We start from the raw sequence: 18,038 nt of genomic DNA, 5'->3' as shown, positions 1-18,038 counted from the left end.
TGACTTCTGCCCCCTTCTCCAACTCCATCCCCTTCTCCCAGTCACAGAGGCGCTGCAGATCAGCTCCTCAAACTCTCATGGACATACAAGTCACGTGGGAATCTGGTAAAAGTACAGATTCTGATTCAGGAGGTCCTAGATAGGGCCCAAGACTCTGCATTTCTAACAAGCTCCCAGGCAATGTCCATGCTGCTGGTCCACTGATCAGCAAAGGAGGATGTATGGTCGTTCACATACTCTAAGACTCAGGCAAGCACTCTGCAGAAGAGCCCAGGTCGGTGCCCATAACCTCAGTCTCGCAACTGCATCAGAGAATTTCCACTCTAACTAAACACCAGATACACCTGGGGTGCCCCAGCCCAACTGGGTTCACCACAGACCAGTTAAATCAGAATCCCTGGGAGTGGGACCCAGGGGATCACAATGTGGAATCCCTGATCCACGTGGTTGATAAAAAGATTGAACGGGCACTTACGCCAGTGCCCTCTCTTCAGGATGACTTTAAATCAAAAACCGACCCTCTGATCTGTCCAAGAAGCTGCAGGAGATACCATCATTTATTTGCAGAAATCCAGATTTATTAATTTGGCTGAACTGCTTTATAGAAAGCCAAAGGGACACCCCCACCTCCCAAGGCTCATCACTTGCCTTTCTAGTCTCCCAAACCATCTTTCTAACAATCTGCTCTAGAGCTGTCCAAAATCAACGTCAAGCTTATGCGTTTATCGTTTCCAAAATCTCTTTGAAGAATTGGACTTTTTGCCTGTCTCTGATCTTTTAGTCCTCTTTCAACCATCATAATTGCATAAAAATTGGCATTCTGTGAGCATATGTGAAGGTGTTCGGCAGGGAGTGAATGGCTCAGACTCAGGTTAAGGCAGCTGGCTGGCCCTCCTTTCCTAACCACACACGCTGCGGTCTTTCCCCAGCTCACTCCTCCCAACACGACAGGGGCCCAGTGGCTGCTCTCTGTCACCAGCTATGTACCCGAAGTTGTAAGCCTACACTTCCTTCTCATTCTCGCCGGGAATATATAAAAGACATTTATTGTCTTGAGTATTTTCCACCAGCCTCAGCACATTCTGGCCACTGTACTTCCTGACACTCCTCTTAAGGGGTCAGGCCACTCCTCAATCTGCCTTCCGTGACACACACCCCCTTTCCACATAAGGAGCATGGTCTTCCACCATCTGCGCTCACACAACAGCAGCCCATGTAGCCACACAGATGGCTCAGTTCTCCCAGAGTCCCATCACCTTCCTCCTTGGGGCACCATTCAGGACTGTTCTGTCAGCATTTCCTTTTTAAAGAGCAATCCCATCCTTCCAGCTAACTTCCCTTTTAGTCTGTGGGCCTGGGGTTAAAAACTCTTTGCATTTGAAAGATGATTTCTGAAGTCTGTGGTAAATGCCGCTCCTTGCCCAGTCTTCACTCTGGCTTCACAAAGGGGGAAGACGGGGTTCCTTTCTCTAAAGAATTTCATCACTTCTGTCTTACCAACTACTTCTCCCTTTTGCTGGTGGGAACTGGTGCCAGCCTGAAAGCATCCCTCCCCACAGCCTCTGTCTTCAGGAACATTGGACTACCGACAGGAAAGGCAAGAATCGGTAGATACTCTCGTATTGTTGAGAGATCCCCTATTTTGGGGTATCTTGTCTCAAAACGGCAATAGAGAGCTGTTTCAGCCACTAAATCCACTTGGCTGAGAGCTAGATGGTGTTTTCACACTATATATATTCCCATCTCTCTTCATTTTTCACCCACAATGTTCTCAATCATGCTTCCAACCTTCCACACATGTTTTTCCAAACAGGGTTTGTTTGCTTTTTCCATAGTTATTCTCCTACCCTTCCTATCAGGTGCTCACCCACGAGCAATTTCTCAGTCAGGCCCAAGAAGGCCCAAGAAGGCCCAAGACCACAGCAGCTCCTTGCTCCTGGGTGTCTAACCTCCTTCCTCAGCAGAGAGGCTGGCAAATTCTTCCCTCCTTCTGCCTGGCTCTATGGTTCTTTTATAAGCAAGCTAGTAGATGTCTTGAGATAAACACCTAATTTGTATTATATCTTTACAATTACGACTTAGAGATGAATGCACAATCATTTATGCGTGAAGGTACCACACTGTTTCCGTTTCTTCACCCATCTCCACCCCCGCAGAGTTGAGGCTAATTCCCAGCCATCTTCCCTAGATGTTCTAGGAATGTGTTGTCACTGCCTTTTGATTACCTACTATGTGCCAGACACTATGCATATTTTAATCTCCATTAATCCTCACAACAACCCTGCAGAGAAAAGTTACCCCATCTGACAAATGAGAAACCAACGCTCAAGACAGTAAGCAGCACAGGGCTTACTTTGGGGTCTGAGGCCTACTTTGTCTCCATACCCACCACGTCCTATCTTCTAATTAGACATCTTCTTTGTGCTACAAGCCACGACTCAGGTGAAAAGAATGTGAAGTCTAACAGTCTCGGACATCAGCCTAGGATCTAAATTCTTCCTGCCACTAGAAAGGAAAATCACGGTACAGGAATAAACCACTTGAAGGTGTTTACCTCACTTTTGGTCCCAGAGAAGCAGTCACCTGGTTCTGGTGGGAGGGCCCTTCCCTGGGAACTGTTTCTAGTCTTAAAATGCTGAACTTCTTTTCTGAGTGAAGGGGCTCCACAGCACCTCCCCCTTCACACACACACACTGCAAAAAAGAGTGAGGAGCAGAGAAACCCAAGATAACGTTCCCCCTTACAGAATGACACAAAGCAGTTGTCAGACAGCTCAAAGAAGCAGGGGGAGGTGGAGACAGGCTGGAAGGAAAAGGTGCGTAGAAGAGGAAATGCCAGGGAGCAGGGATGCAAGGAGATGGACTGGTTCCCAGGAGACTCCTGGATGCTGTGTCTTGTCCCACCTGAAGAATCAGGGCCAAATTCTAAAGTCCTATACCTGAGCCGGGAAAAAAAAAAAAAAAAAACACTCTGATGCCAGTAACATGTCTCCCCCTTTCCCAACCTCCCCAATCCTGGGACTCTCCCGTGACATGGCGACATGGCTGCTCCGATCTAATGGTTAAGGTCCCAGAAGTCCCCCCGGGGCTGGTTCTCTTGGACTCACTCAGGCAGAGCCTCTCGGGGCGTTTCTTGGCTCCCTGACTACGCCAGAGATACATTCATTAAATGCAGTGTAGCCTGGACAGTGGTTCCCCTGCTTTCGGCTTTCACGGACCAATAAAAAAAGTTGTGGATGTAGACACTAGTTACCATTTTATATTTTACCAAGTAAAGATTAAAAAAAAAAAAAGATTTACTTTCTACCAACACCTTCGAATTGTAAAAGATACTGCATTTTGAGCATCAATTACAAAGGCCCTATCCTTAAAACAAGTCAAAAATAGTTTTAAGAAAAAAGGTCACTTCATTGTCCCCTTTCCACGGTTTCTCCAGAAACCAAAGAACTTTGTTGCGGGCCAGCGCTGGTCTATACATGTGTGTAGTCCTTCTGTCTTGGGACACCACGGGCCACCAGCCACAGACCCTGGTGGCTGAGATGGGCAGCCATCACCGATGAGCTCTACATGGATACAGATCTCTCAGCAGGGCTGTGTCTAAGCCTCAGCCAACCCAGATCCCTGTATCTTAACCATGATCACCAAGCAGCCCAGGTCAGCAGCTTATGCAGGAGGATGTCAGGACACTGGCCTCACTCCCTGCCCCTTTCACTCAGATGTGCGCATCAGTGCCATAAGAAAAGCTTAAACACAGTTCACCATGTCCTCTACTTCCAGGAACACCCAGTTCAGAAAGCTCAGCCCCCCTACTCCTCGGGTTTGATCACAGGAAGAGTGGAGTGAAACAAAGAGGGTGGCAAGATGGGATGGATGCCTCAAGGAAGCAAGCAGAGGAACCAAGCTTTAAAAGTAGACCGAACAACTCTTCCTTACTCCAAAACACTAGATCTCATGCCCAGGAGTGAAGTCTACCCCTGCTCTTCCCCTGCTCCCTTTCAGAAGTGACCCACAGGGCCCTGGACCAGCAGGATGCCAACTCCTCACAACACCAGCAACATACAGGGACCGGACACTGCTTCCCAGCTGGGGGGGGTGGGTGAGGGGGAGCTGCACATGTGATCCAGATGTCTGCTTTCATCAGAGACCAGGGAAACAGAGCACAAAGTCTGTGGTCCTGGGCCGCTATATGCAGCTTCCACAGGAGTGGACAAGAGAAAGTGAAAAGGGGCAGAAGACATCCCAGCAACACCCACTTCCCTGCCCCCAACACTTGGAGCTCTCTTCCCAGCCACGGGACCACAGCCCCACCAAGCTCAAGGCACAGCTGGGCGCTCAGCGGACAGGGAAATCCCGAGCGCCAGCCGCCAGCCCATCGAAGCCACAGGTGCCCTAGCCCTCAGAAGCGCGGCGGCTCCCAGCCCAGCTGGAAAGGGCTTCAAAGGCCATCAAGCACAACCCCTCCATTTCCCAGGGGAGAAGACAACCCCGGAGAGGGGGCCTGAGTTGTCTGAGCCCTTGGACAAATCAGTGGCGGAGCACAGGAGCCCCACAGACAGCGCAGGCCTCCGGCTCTGTCCAGCGCCAGTTCCGCTGCCTGGAGCGACCTCAAGCCGCTACACCGCTCTCCCGAGCTGCTCAACTTCGCTCGGCCCTACTTCTGCCAACTCTGAGCTATGGAGGCTGCCACCAACCTCGTGCTGGCAGCCAGCCACCAGAATGGAAGGGAACGATGGCCAGTGCAGGGTCACTACCTCTCCGCTTCCCCCTTTCATTTCGTCCCCACTCCTCCTTTCCTCCCTCCATCCCCCTATTCCAAATGAAGGCGGTACTCTTCCCTGGGCTGGACAGTGTCTCAAAAGCACATCATTCATTCATTCAATTAGTATCTGAGTGCCGACTACACATCAAGGAACTGAGCCAGGTCCTGAGAACACAGAGATAAAGAAAAGTCTTGGACCCCAAGAAGTCCTCAGTCCAGTAGAGAAACCCAAATCATGGGTTGTCATTAAATCTCCAGTTCCAATAGGCTCTCCTGCTTTCTGAGAAAAACGGTGGTACTCGAGAAAAGGTTTAGGAAAAACAAAACATCCCATTCATCAGGGCAGCACAAAAGCACCCTGTCACTCCAAATCTTTCTTTCCAAATCCACCCCTTACCTGACACCATCACTCCCATGCCACCCAAGCATTGGTGTGACCTTGAAATACATCTGAGGCTTCAAGTAGGACACACACACACACACACACACACACACACACACACCCCTTCTAGAAATAAGGCTGGATATGTCCTCCATCAAATGCAAACATCAGAGAGGAGCGTGCTAGCTGGAGACCCCCACTCCGTGGTTACTCTCTTACAAACTGTCAGTAAGACAGCTCCCACACATGGCCCCAGTGAAAGTTAGACCAAAAGGATCAGAATGGTAGACTGGGCTTAACCGTCTTCAGCAAGACCCTGTGAGGACAGCACCCTCACGGCAAGGGCAGGGTAGCCAAACAAGGGCCAGCTTACCTCCTTGAGAAGCCCCACTTTTTTCTTCAGCACCTCACACTTGCGCAGTTTGCAGATCTGGTGCGTGCGGCGGTTGGTGCAGCTGGTGCAAGCCCCGCAGTTTTCCAGCCGCCGGCACGGCTCACAAGTACCACACCGTTTTCGTTTCTTTCGCCCATCTCCACCCCCTCGGAGTTGGGGTTCACTCCCGGCCATGGGGAGCCCAGGTCCCTGGAAACCCCCTACCATCACCTGGCCCTGAGGGAAGTCATAAAGACCTGGCAGGTCCGGTTGGACTGCCAGGGGCACCTGAAACTGGCTCATGACGCTGCCAGAGGTAGGGGCATAGGTGCCAGAATAAAGCCACGGTCCAGCTTCTTGCCTGCCTGCAAAGGCCACCACCAGGTCCTTCTTTCCTAAAACAGTCAAGAGTGTACGCGGGTGAAGGCAAGCAGCTCCAGACTCCAGGATGGGCGCCTCTTCTCAACCCCTCTTCACCTCCTCTGCAGCAGTCTGATAGGGCTCAGCTGGGGGCCACTCTCCCAACTGCTGGGGCCCAGGATCTGGGGCAGGACACCAGCAGCGGTCCCCAGAGAAGGGATCATCTTGACTGGGTGGGTTCTTCACCCTCACCCACCCTGGACCCAGGCATGAGGTGAGCAGGTGAGTGTGTGGTGGGGGCTGGGCAGGGTGAGGAGTTTCTCCTCCTGGTAATTGTCCTCTGGGGTCAGGATGATGGAGAAGGCAGTGCTGCCTAAAAGAGAGACAGAAAGAGGAAGCGCATCACTTGAGGCTCAGGGACAACTTTCACATGTTACCTCTTCCTGCTTCTGGAAGGAGAGAAAATGGGGGAAGAGAAAGGGCTTGCTCAAATGAAGTCCTCCCCAGAACCTCTGGCAGGGCGCACCAGCACCCGCTCCCTGCCTGGGGGAGGAGGCCTAGCGCCTTATGGGGTGCTGAGGGAACCTGCTCAACGAATTTAAAGGGGTGGTCAAGGTGAGATGTCTAATAAAGTTGTCCTCTGCCCCACCCCCACGGGCTTGGGAGAGTTTCACCAAAATTCCCACACACACCCCTCACTGGAGGTCGCTAGGGCCTCCCCAAGGGAGCAGAGCTTTCAAAATAAAGTTTGCTGAGAGCTTCAGTCGGCGGGGCTGCCCGAGCGCCCCCGGCACGGAAGCGGCCTGGACAGGGGCGCGCCCGGGGTAGCCCGCGCCGGCCGCCCCGCCGCGCCCCCCGCCCGCCGGCCAGACTGGGGAGGGCGGCCCGCTCCGACGAGGGGGCGCGGGGAGGGGGGCGCGCTCCAGCTCGGGCCGGGCCGCGCGCGCGCCGCCGCTCGGGCTCCTTTGTTCTGGGGCCTCGGCCGCTCGGCTCTGGCGGCTCCGCAGCCCCCGCCCCGCCCCGCCGCCCCCGCCCGGCTCCGCTACACTGTGACCCGTAGCACCCCCGCCCCGTCCCCCGCAACAAAGTAGCGGCCCCCCCGGCCGGCCCCCGGGCCGTCCCCTCCCCCATTCCCCCACACCCCCCCCTCCGGGCAGGGCCCCCCACGCCTCCCCTCCCCCACCCCGGAGCCGGAAAGGCACCGACTGCACCGACCTGCCCGCCGCCTCCGGGGCGGAGCGCACAAAGGGGCAAAGTTTCCCGGCCCGCGCTGCCGCCGCCACCACCGTCGCGGCCGCCGCCGCCGCCTGGGGCGCCCGCCTCACGGAGCGCCTGGCCGGGCCGAGCTGGGCGCGCGGAGCCCCCCGCCCGGGCCGAGGAGGGGACGGCTCAGGAGGAAGGAAGAGGCAGCGGCGGCCGCGGCGGCAGCAGCAGCAATGAAGGCGTCCGCGGGACTCCCCGCCCCCCGCGCGCCGCGGCACGTGCTCGCCCGGGGACTCCCCCGCCCGGGAGGGCGCGCACGTGCGGCCCCGCCGAGCCCCGCCGGCCCCGCCGCCCCCTCCACCGGGCCGGGGGCTGCGCGAGGGGGGAGTTCCCGCGAAGGGGGAGGGGACGGAGCGAGCAGCCTGCAAGCGGGTGGCGGCCGGGCCCGGCTCGGCCGCCGCGCCTTTGCACCTGCAGTACCTCCCCACCCCCGCGTCGGCCCTCCCAGGACCCTGCCGCCCCCTTCAGGCTAGTGGCCCCCGCCCTCCCGCGCTTCTGCAGCCCAGGCGGGCCGCGCGGGGTGGGGCACGCGGACCTCCTAGCCTAGGCCCTTGGCCGAGCCGGCCCCGGTGTCCCCACTTCCTGCCGCTCCCTGCGGGCCCGAGAGGTCTGGGACGGCCCCGGAGCCCCCGGGGGCCCTGAGCTCCGGGCCTGACTGACCCCCCTCTCCCTGCTGCCGCTCGCTCATTCCGAGGCAGGACAATGGGGGACGTCGCGCGTTTGCGTACCGAGTCAGCCTGGCCGGCAAGGAAAGGGTACCTGGGGGCAGAGGCTGCGGGCCGGCTACGGGACACCCTCGCAGGGGTCACGGCCGAGCGCCGTACTCAGGCGGACCCCAGGGCCCTGCCATCGCGAGCCTCCCCCGCGCCGCGCTCGGCTCTTTCGCGTCGAAAACAAAGACTAATCCGATACCCCCGCCCTGCCTCCCAGAGGAGGGGGAACGGGCGCGTCGCGGAGGGTAACGGAGGAGGACAGCGTTCAGGAGGGGCTCGGAGAATCTATGAAGGGGGCCGTGGTGCAACCAAGCCCCATTACCCGGTGCTGACACTTTGAGAAGTCACCCCGGGCTATTTTCCAGGCAGGGGACAAGGGACAAGGCACAAGAATATTTCCAAGTTGCCAAACTGCCCGTTCACTCTGCTGCTTTTTTTTTTTTTTTTTTTTCCCCTCACCTGTTGTGCAGGCCAAGTTGAAATTCCAGGTTAGATTAATTCAGCTCCACCCATCTGGCCTGACTGCCAGGCTGGTGCCCGCAGCTGCCTTCCACCTACCTGGGTTGCTGGAGAGAAGGGTGGGTCTCTAACATACACACACACACACACACACACACACACACACTCGCGCGCGCGGGCAAGTTCTGGCAGAAACAGCCATGGGGCGGACTGGCCTGACCAGTTTGGGCGGTGCTCACAGAGCCAGGTACCTGGCAGGCATCCCTGCCCGGCTGAAGCTAACAACTCAGCCAGAACTGGAAAAAGAGCATTCGGCCGGCTATTTAGAAGAAACAAAAAAAGTAACTGATCTCAAGTAGCGCTGTCCAGAAAGCCCTAGGCGGTAGGAGAAGCCGGGGTTCTGCCTGGAACTTCCCTCCTCCTCCCAGGCCTTATTTTGACAGTCTGCTCCAGTGGCCAGGTTGTCAGTTGTGGGTGGGTGGGGAATATGGCTGCAATACCTACTTCCTACTCCCGTGTTACAGAGGACTAAAGAGTTTCTGTTCGGGGAAGTAAGTCTAGAACTGAGAAGAGATACTTAGTGTAATTTTCAATCAAACATGAGAACAGGTTGTGGACTTGCAATTGTCACTGTAATGAATGTTTAATGTTTTAAGTAATTTTGTTTTAATAAAATTATATATATTAAAGAAAATGTAGAAAATACAGAGAATTAGAAGACAGACATCACCAAAATACAACCACGTTTAACCATTCTCTATAATTCTTTCTAGCCTTTTCTATTTGTAGATCAGTTTCCTTTTTTAAATTTTATAACAGTTGTATGCACACTGATTACACAATTTTCTGCCCTCTTTTCACTAACGTTATAACATGAGCATTTCCCCATTTGTTATACAATCTCCAGACAGACCGTGTGACAATTGGGTTGAAGAAGGTGGCTTAGGGACAGAGAATTCTGGGTTCCAGACCTGGCTGTGCCATTTGCTAGCAGAGTGACCTTGGACAAGGTACTCACCATTTCTGAGACAATCCAAGTAAATAAAGTACTTGGCCTAGGGCTTTCTGGACAGCACTACTTGTGATCAGTTAGTTTTTTTGTTTCTTCGTAGGGAATAATAAATGACAACTGTTATTGTTTCATCCATAGAACAACCTTGTGAACTAGGTATTATCATTAAACTCATTTTACAGATAAAGAAACCGAGATTAAGTAACTTGCCCAAGGTCACTCAGCTAGTAAATGGTAGATTCCGGGGTGTCTGGGTGGCTCAGTTGGTTGGGCATCCGACTCTTGATTTTGTCTCACGGCTCCCCAGATCGAGCCCCGAGTTGGGACCTGCGCTGACAGCACGGAGCCTGCTTGGGATTCTCTCTCCCCTCTCTCTCTGCCCCTCCCTCTCTCCCTCTCTCTCTTTCTCTTAAAATAAATAAATAAACTTAAAAAAAAATGGCAGACTCAGAATTTGAGCCTGGCATCTTTCTGTATTCTGAGCAATTTACTGTGCCAAATAACTCTTCACCAGCTACCTGAGAGGGCTGTTTCACAAAGTCCTCTGGCTTAGTTAACTGGATGAATGCTGGCGCCATTCACCAATACAGAGTATGGGAGGAAAGATACCTGGAGCCATCCATGTGGAGCTGAGGGGGTGAGGCCTGGGCTGGAAACACACACACACGGGAACCCCACTGCTGAGTAGATTGTAAGTGAGGCCTCAGGTGTGGAGGAGCTCATCGGTAGTGGACAGGGAAAGTGGGAGGAAAAGGCAGCCAGGACAGAGCCCCAGGGAACACCAGCTCATGAGGAAGAGCAGTTGACAGGGGATCAGCAAAAGAGACTGAGAAGGAGCAGCCAGAGAGGTGGGAGGGAAACCAGGCCCAGCCCAACACCTGCCAGTCATTTTCCGGACTGCTTCTCCCTCTGGAACCCTGCACTTGGACAGTCTCTGTTTGCTCATTCCCTGTGCCTGGGGAAACCCCTTCCCGCTCCCCCCACCCCCACCCCTGGGGTTCCAGCTACTCCTTCTACCTGCCAAATTCCCACCCATCCTGCAGGTCTGGGCATAAATGCCATTTCTTCCATGAAACTTTTCCCAGCTCCTCAGATTCCAGAGCTCCACCTACTCCCCACAGAAGTTTGATGCCCCCCCCCCACAACAGTTATCTTATCAGCATTGTAATTGTTTGCACATTTCCCTCCCTGTTACTATGAGCTCCTGGAGGGCTGGGACCTTGTCTTTTCACCTTCGTAACCCTAGACTTAGCATTCAATCAATATGTGCTGAATGAAGAAATGAGGTCAGTAGAACCTGATCAATGACATCCCGGTGACACCGAAGACCCACAGGCTTCCAGGGTTTTTGTTTTGTTTGGTTTTTTCCAGCCTGCCGTGTTGGGTCTGCAGCCCCCTGTGCTGCCCGGGTTGTTCCTTCCTCACACAGCACGCAGGGCGGGAGAGCAGCTGGGACGGTGGCGGAGGTGCCCAGCGGGCCTCTCTCTCTGGCAGAAGCATTGAGCTAGAGGCAGTGGTTGGCTAACTGTGGTCCCCAGATGCAGTATCACCAACACCTGGGAACTTGTTAGAAATGCAAGCTCTGGGGCCCCACCCCAAACCTACTCTAGCAGAAACTCTGGAGGTGGGGCCGGCGCTCTGTTGTAACAAGCCCTTGGGGTGATGCACGCTCAAGTTTGGGAAGCACTGGACTAGTAGAAGCGGTTGAGAAGCAAGTTCAGCGCCCAGGCGGCGGCCAGGATCAGGCCCGGGGCGCTTAGAGGAGGTAAAGCGAGAGAGGCTTCTTTTTATTAAGCAGCGTGGCGGGCCCCACCCCCAGCGACCGAAGACTGAGCCTTTTTAGGCCACTGCTCCGGTGAGGTCAGGACCTGGCTGCCGCAGCTGCCCCAAGGGTTAGAAAGGGAAATCCCGTCGCGAAGGAAACAAGCCCAGTGGACGGCCAGCACTGCGAGGTTGGCAGGGGGCGTTTCCCTTTGGGGATGGAGGTGGGGCTGGGAAATAAGGACTTCCAGCTCCACTGAGGAACTGCGGTCGATTCAGCACGAGCGGGCGGGCAACGAGCACAGGAAGTTGAGTTGGAAGTGCCCGCGTAGTTCTTCTGGAAGTCACTTAGTGGAATCAACGCTGCTTGTTGGTCGTCTGCCGAACCTGTAAATGATCGCATGTGACTAACCTCCTCTGAGATGTTTGATCCTGCTCCTTCTCTTTAGCTAATAAGCAATTTGCCCTACTTGAAGAAGCAGCTTCGTACTGCGGAACCTTTTGCAGAACTGTAAATACACAGCCACGTCCATCCACGCCTGGGCTCGGTTTTGAAGATTAAAGGAAGTTTATTTGCTTTGGGATGTGTTTCTTTTTTGGTCATGTATTGGTTAAAAATATTATCAGCTAATGTTTGCATAGAGCTTTCCCTTTTCAAAGCACTTTCACGTACATTATGGTTCTGTCTGCAGAGTGGCTAACACGCCAAATGCAAATGTTACTTTCCTTTTCTTTCTGTGACACAGCTTTTATTATTATTATCACCATTTTACAGATAAGGGAACTGGGACTCAGAGAGGTAATTTGTCCAAGGTCATTCACTACTAAGTGGCAGAACTGGGCCTACGATCGAGGGCCTCTGAAATTAGCCTACCGGTGCCAGGGCTGATATGGGGCAGACGCTGGCATTTTGCTCTTGGGGAAAGGGAGATGCATTACTGGATTGCTTTGGACATGCATGGGTCAGTGTGACATGTGTAGGATATCTAGACTAGGTTTTTGAGTAGCTCAGCAAATGCTTTCACATTTTATTTCTGTGACTTCATTTTGAATTTAGGTGGAATCAAATAGACTAAATAACTCCCAAGGAGAATGCATGGATCCTCATCATGATGGGAAAGAGATGAAATAACCTGGAAATCTTCCAACTTAAGGGGGCTGGGCAGAAGGGTGGGAACTTTGGCTCTGAGACTCAGGTTGTTGAATACCCAACAGGGATAAAGACCTCGGTGCTCCCCGACCCAGACCTTGATTTGATGGGATGTATCAGTCAGGGTCAGTTTGGCTTTGATGTGATAACAAATAATCCCCAGGTCACAGTGGTTTGACATAAAAGTTTATTCCTCGATCATGAAATGTGTCCACTGTGGGTCAAGAGGAGCTCTGTTTCCCACAGCCACCCAGGGACGCAGGCAGCTGGAACTGGACATGCTGCCTCCTCGACCCTGAAGGCAGGAAGCGAGGATGGGGCAAATCAAGCACTAATTCTCCAAGTCTTCATCCGGAAGTAATACAAGTCACTTCTGCTCTCATTTCACGGGCCAAAGCAAGTCATGAGGGGTTGGGGAAGTGCAGTAGGTACAATGCTGCCATGTGCCTGGAAGCAGAAGCAAAAGTATTTGGTTAGCAGCACTCATAACTAACACACAGGGAATAGTGTGTGCATGTGACGGGGATGTGGGGTCTCTAAGGTAGGTGTAAATGCGATCAGTTCTGCCCATTTCATGAGGGCAGGCATGGAGGCTTCTGCCTCCTGGGGACATATACTTGAAATTCCCAGTCGATTGGTTGTCATTCCTCCCACTAGAGAACTAGATTCAGAAATTTAGATCAGGGTGGAAGAAATCTGACCCGAGGGAAGCCTGGTGGAAGGGATGAGTGGCAGTGGGGCAAACTCAGTAGACATTAATTTGTAAATTGAGACAGAATCCAGCAGAGGAAAGGACTTGGGGTATATGTGTCACCAGGGGCCTGACAGCTAAAGGAAAGTTCTGAAACAGCACAGCTTCGGCAGAAGCATTTCCTGCCTTCTTGCCATTTCACTCCCACTCATCCTTCCTGGCTAAACTCGGGTGACACCCCAGGAAGCCTTTGATGGTCTCTCGAGACTGAACCTGCCAATCACATCATTAGTAGATTTAGTAGATTTGTCCCATCTACTGTGCTGTGGACAGGGACCACATCTTGCTCAGTGCTGGCTGCGGTATGGGGGATGTATTAGAGTCCCAGCATGGAGGCAGAGAAACCAGCTGGAAGGCTGTTGCAGAAACCCAGGTGAGAAAAAAAATCATGGTGGTCTCCATTAGGGTTGTGGGCTGGGGATGCAGAGATGTACTGGAGACAGATTTAGTGACTCACGTCAACAGGATGGGGATCAATTATATGAGGGCACACAGGAGGTTTCTGGAAGAGCAACAGGGTGGATGGTAGCACTAAGGGGCCCAGAGGAAGAGCAGGTGGCTGAATGAAGTCAGCAAGGACATGTCCATTTGAGGCACATGTGGGACATGCCCAGAGACCCAAGAAGCAGCATATATGGGGACTTGAGGTTCAGGGGTGGGGGAAATTGGCTGGACCAAGATCTTACTATCTACCTCCTGGTTAAACTTAAACATCAAATCCTCCAACAAGGTCAGCCTTTTTAAAAGGACTTACTAAAAAACAAAAACAAACAAACAAAACCATGTAGAGTTGGGGAGATGAGACCACAGAAAATATGTGCAGTATAAAAATCATGAAATTCCTGAGCTACAAATCTTAAGAATCCAGCCAGAGTGATGCAAAGGCTTCCTAAAAAGAGCTGAGCATCCCTAAAAGGCTTCTTCATCATCACCCTGTTTGTCCCATTATCTTGTTTCCATATGTTGTTCCCATTCCATCTCTGCTGGACAGGAGCCTGCTCGCTGTCCTATCTGAGACCTGAACTGGAGATCATCCCTTTCATTCTCGAGGCTCCCCCTTCCCCATATCCTTTGTGGGTGAGGGTCAAGCCCCGTTTGCGGGAACTGTGCAGTGCAAGGGGACCAATCCTCAGAGCCCCCATCATTCCACTTGGCCATTGTGCACCCCCCCCCCCCCCACACACACACCTTCCCTTTCCCCAAACACTGAGATGCTCCCTCCGGGTGCCTGGGCTCCATTTCCACTCCTCTAGGTTCTGGTTTTGTGACTGTGGGCAAGGTGATTTCCCTCACCCAGCCTCCTTCTCATCTGTAAAAATGGGACTTACGCTAGCTCCTTTGCAGGTTCCTTTGCAGAGCATCAAATGAGCCACACTGTGGCAATGTCCTATCTCGGACCTTTTATGTAGCAGACGCTCAGATGGTCTCCTCCTTCTAAGCCATCCGATCCCCTGATTCCTGTGCCCCCTTCACAGGGAAAGGGTCTTACAATATTTTAACTATAAATAGCCATGGCAACCAAAGTTAAAATTTATACAATAATCAGTAAGGATATTATGTATTACCTAAGAGAATGGAGGCAATGATGTGTAGGTGCCCAGGCACCCGGCTTGGCACGGAGCAGGAGACCTTCCTCAGCCTCCCCAGCTGGAGAGGACAGCTCTCCAAACACCTCCTTCCCTACATATTCAAGCAGCCCTAGGGCCTGCCACCTCCACTCTAAACTGTCCAGAACTTGTCCCCTCTCTCAGGCTTCCCGCGGCTCCCCGGCTCTCACTCCCGCTTACCTCCTTGCCCTCTCCCTGCGGTTGCCTTTCTCACAGACGTGGATCACATTGCCTTGGATTCCGACCTCCTGGGCCTGGAGGTTTCGCCAAAGCCCTGGAATTGAAAAGACCAGGCACCTGGGCCATCCTGCAGCCAATCAGGAAAAGCTTCAGACGCTTGCCACTCAAAGTGTGATCCGTGGACCTACAGCAGCGGTGCGATGAGTTTGTCAAGAGGGCAGACTCTCAGTAGGCCCCAGAGCTGCTCATTCAGTGTCTGCATTCTAACAAGACTTCCAGGTGATTCCTAGGCACCCTCAAAATTGAGGAGCTCTGCGTTAGAAGCCTTTGGAGATAAATGGGCCAGAGGTAAAAAGGACGCAGCCGTGCCCCATGGAGCGGGAGAGGCGATCTTGGGAACACCTGCACTAACGGACTGAGTCACTCGAGGTCACTCTGGCACTGTTCCTGGGGAAGTAGTCTGGATTGCCAACACTGTACTATTTATCTGCTAAGCCAGGGAGGGGGTATGAGCCGATGCCTCCCTCTTCTTGCCATTCTTTAGGGTTGTCCTAATGGAGGCATGACTAGGCCATGACCCACATCCACCTGTCATTTGGCCACTTCAAACCACAATAAAACATGAATTTGAGCATCCAACTTTTGGAAAGCAATCTAATTATTTATAGTGAAGTAAGAGTCCGTAAGACAGAAAATAGGTGTCAAGGCAGAAAGAGGCCACAGGGAACAGATTGGCCACTCAAACAAAAACGTGTAGTGGGCTAAGGACACCTGAGTGAGGCAATGATGGGCACTTACCTGAGCCTGCCTGGATCCACCAGCCCAAGAAGAACCTCACAGCTGCTAGAAAAAGGAGGAAGAGGAACCATGGCGTGCAGCAAGCCTGGGAGCAGCCCACAAGGCCTGGGTGAAGAGCTTAGGTTTCTAAGTACATGCTGATTGGTATAGAAAAGTCAACGCAGTGGGTTTCTTAGAAAGTATCCCTGGGGCCCAGGGAAGAGGCTGCCCCTTGGCCATGAGAGTCTCTTTGGAGGGAGGCAGGTAAACACCTTTATGTGATCTACCAGTTGTGCGACGTCTGTGTACCGCTTCCTGTAGGCACGCCTGGGACGCAGACCCCAACATCACCACTGAAAGGAAACCTCAGGATCAGGGATGTCAGATTTAGCAAACAAAAATACAGGGCATCCAAGTTAAATTTGAAGGTCAGAGAAGCAACATAAAATTTTTTAGTGTAAGTATCTACCAGATATTACATTCCAGAGCAACCCTGCTCAGGTTTAGAGTCTGTCTGTCCCCAAGGCGTGAGACTAGGAGAGGCTTGGGCTGAAAGAAAGTCTCCACCTAGGGCCCAGGGGTACCCTCCTAAAACCTACCCTATTTCTGAAATCAGAGAGAAAGCGGACTTTGTTAATTTGTGGGTGGGGCAGTCTTTTGCGAGAGGCTATGCATACTGTTTGCTTTTAAATATTTTGACCTACTGAGGCACCTGGGTGGCTCAGTAGGTTAAACCTCCAACTACAGGTCATGATCTCGCAGTTTGCGGGTTCGACCCCCACGTCCGGCTCTGTGCCAACAGCTCAGAGCCTGGAGCCTGCTTCAGATTCTGTGTCTCCCTTTCTCTCTACCCCTCCCCTGCTTGTGCTCTGTCTCTGGCTCTCTCTCTCTCTCAAATAAATAAACATTAAAAAAATTTAAATGTTTTGCCCTACAAAGATGGGAACAACCAACATGTTTTTTACATTATCATGTATCCAGTGGGGTAGTTCAAAGAATGTAAACTAAAAAGTATTATAGTTTTGATAATTTCAAGTCAGGTTCCTGTAGGAGATGGACTGGTTTTCTTAGTCCAGACCAATAAAATCCTGCTTAACCAGAAAAACTGCTCCTATGTAAGCAGGCTTTTATTCATTGAGACTTGTAGAAGAAACTGTTGGTAACTATTTACCTGATCAAACAGTCTAAAGGTATTTCTGAGCATAAAATCAATAAGCTCTTGTGTATGTCAACAACCCAAGTTAAATGATAAATTTAGGGAAAACGTTTACAAAACAAATGAATGGAAAAGTGTTATATACTTAGTATGCTTCATATGTAAGAAAAAAGATAAACACCCAAAAGGCAGGGGAAGGCAAAGGACACGAACATTCACAAAAGAAGAAATACAAATGACCAATAAAGATATAAAAAGTCCAGCCTCATTAATAATCATAGCAAACTGACGGATCACAGAATGAAAATACTTAATTTTGCAAAGACTGTAACAATTCTCTTTCCCAATTCTCTTTACACCGAGGGGACCAGCAATTCATGTACCCTTTTGGGAAGCAATTCAGCAATGTTTATCAACAAACTTCATAAGGTTTATACCCTCCAGCTCATTAATTTCACTTCTAAGAAAGTGGTGCACAGAAACGTAGGTACAAGGATCTTCATAGAAGACTTACTTATAACGACAGAAAACTAGAAACAATCTAAGTGTCCTATATTAAAGATTGATTGATTTATAGGAGGTGAGCCCATTAAATTATTATGCAGCCATTATAATGATTTTACTAATTTTATTTTATTTTCTTAAGTGTTTATTTATTTAGTCCAATGTTAATCACTATTAATGTTGGGGACAGTATATTTAAAAATCTTGTCTGCTTTCACATTAAAATAGTGTTTTTGAAAACTATTTGGCAACATTGGAAACTATTTACCATATGAAATCAAAAGAAAATATTAGTATATATTACCAAAATTTGTAAGTAGATATGTACAAAGATTAGAGGAGAATACATCAAAATATTAACAATGGATCTCTTGGCGATTTTTTTCTTCGTCCTACCTTTCTTCTAAAATTTCTACAAATAAGTATTATTCCTATACTTGAGAAATAGAACATTATTGTTGAAAAAAAGACAACTGGAAAGCAGGTCCTTGAGAAAGAAGGAAGCAGATCCAGATTACTAACAGAATGATTTCAGCTTTGCCCATTGCAGCCACCTGGAGAACTCCAGGAATACTGGTGCCCAGGCCCCACACCCAGAGATTCTCCTTGAATGGACCTGGGTGGGGACTCCAAGCCTCATGTCCTTGGCAACATCTAGCCACACCCGGGTGAGGTCTAATGTTTGGCCAGGCTGGGACCCACTGCTTGCACAAGCCATCACACGTTTCTGCAGGAGTTTAGGCCTCTGTGTCTGATGGAGGAGGAACTGCAAGACCTGGTCTCAAGCCCCATCAGTGGCCCGCTGTAGCTGTATGCTTTTGGCAAGCCATTT

General features: G+C 51.4%; 1 protein-coding gene and 1 long non-coding RNA gene across 4 annotated transcripts in view; both read right to left on the bottom strand.

Moving 5' to 3' along the window:
- TET3 (tet methylcytosine dioxygenase 3) overlaps positions 1–8,433 on the bottom strand; it is a 106,425-nt gene extending 97,992 nt beyond the window's left edge. The window contains exons 1-2 of one of the 3 annotated variants that reach the window (XM_043603716.1): positions 8,309–8,433; positions 5,514–6,246 (exon numbers count right to left, since the gene is read on the bottom strand). In XM_043603716.1, the coding sequence (XP_043459651.1) occupies positions 5,514–5,816 (303 nt within the window). In that variant the 5' untranslated portion in view covers positions 5,817–6,246; positions 8,309–8,433. Of the gene's footprint in view, positions 1–5,513; positions 6,247–7,088; positions 7,217–7,864; positions 7,982–8,308 lie in introns of those variants that run through there. The other 2 variants (XM_043603717.1, XM_043603715.1) reach the window with 2 other exon arrangements.
- Positions 8,434–12,400: 3,967 nt separating this feature from the next.
- Positions 12,401–16,317, bottom strand: LOC122497025. The gene is made up of 2 exons (XR_006301013.1): positions 14,770–16,317; positions 12,401–12,678 (listed from the first exon to the last, which is right to left on the bottom strand). It is a non-coding gene; the product is annotated as an uncharacterized LOC122497025 (long non-coding RNA).
- Positions 16,318–18,038: the final 1,721 nt, after the last annotated feature.

Source organism: Prionailurus bengalensis, chromosome A3 (genome assembly GCF_016509475.1).
Source record: "Prionailurus bengalensis isolate Pbe53 chromosome A3, Fcat_Pben_1.1_paternal_pri, whole genome shotgun sequence".
In the NCBI taxonomy this organism is placed as follows: Eukaryota; Metazoa; Chordata; class Mammalia; order Carnivora; family Felidae; genus Prionailurus; species Prionailurus bengalensis.
The sequence above is the reverse complement of the archived record's forward strand: the minus strand, read 5'-3'. Positions and strand labels throughout refer to the sequence as shown.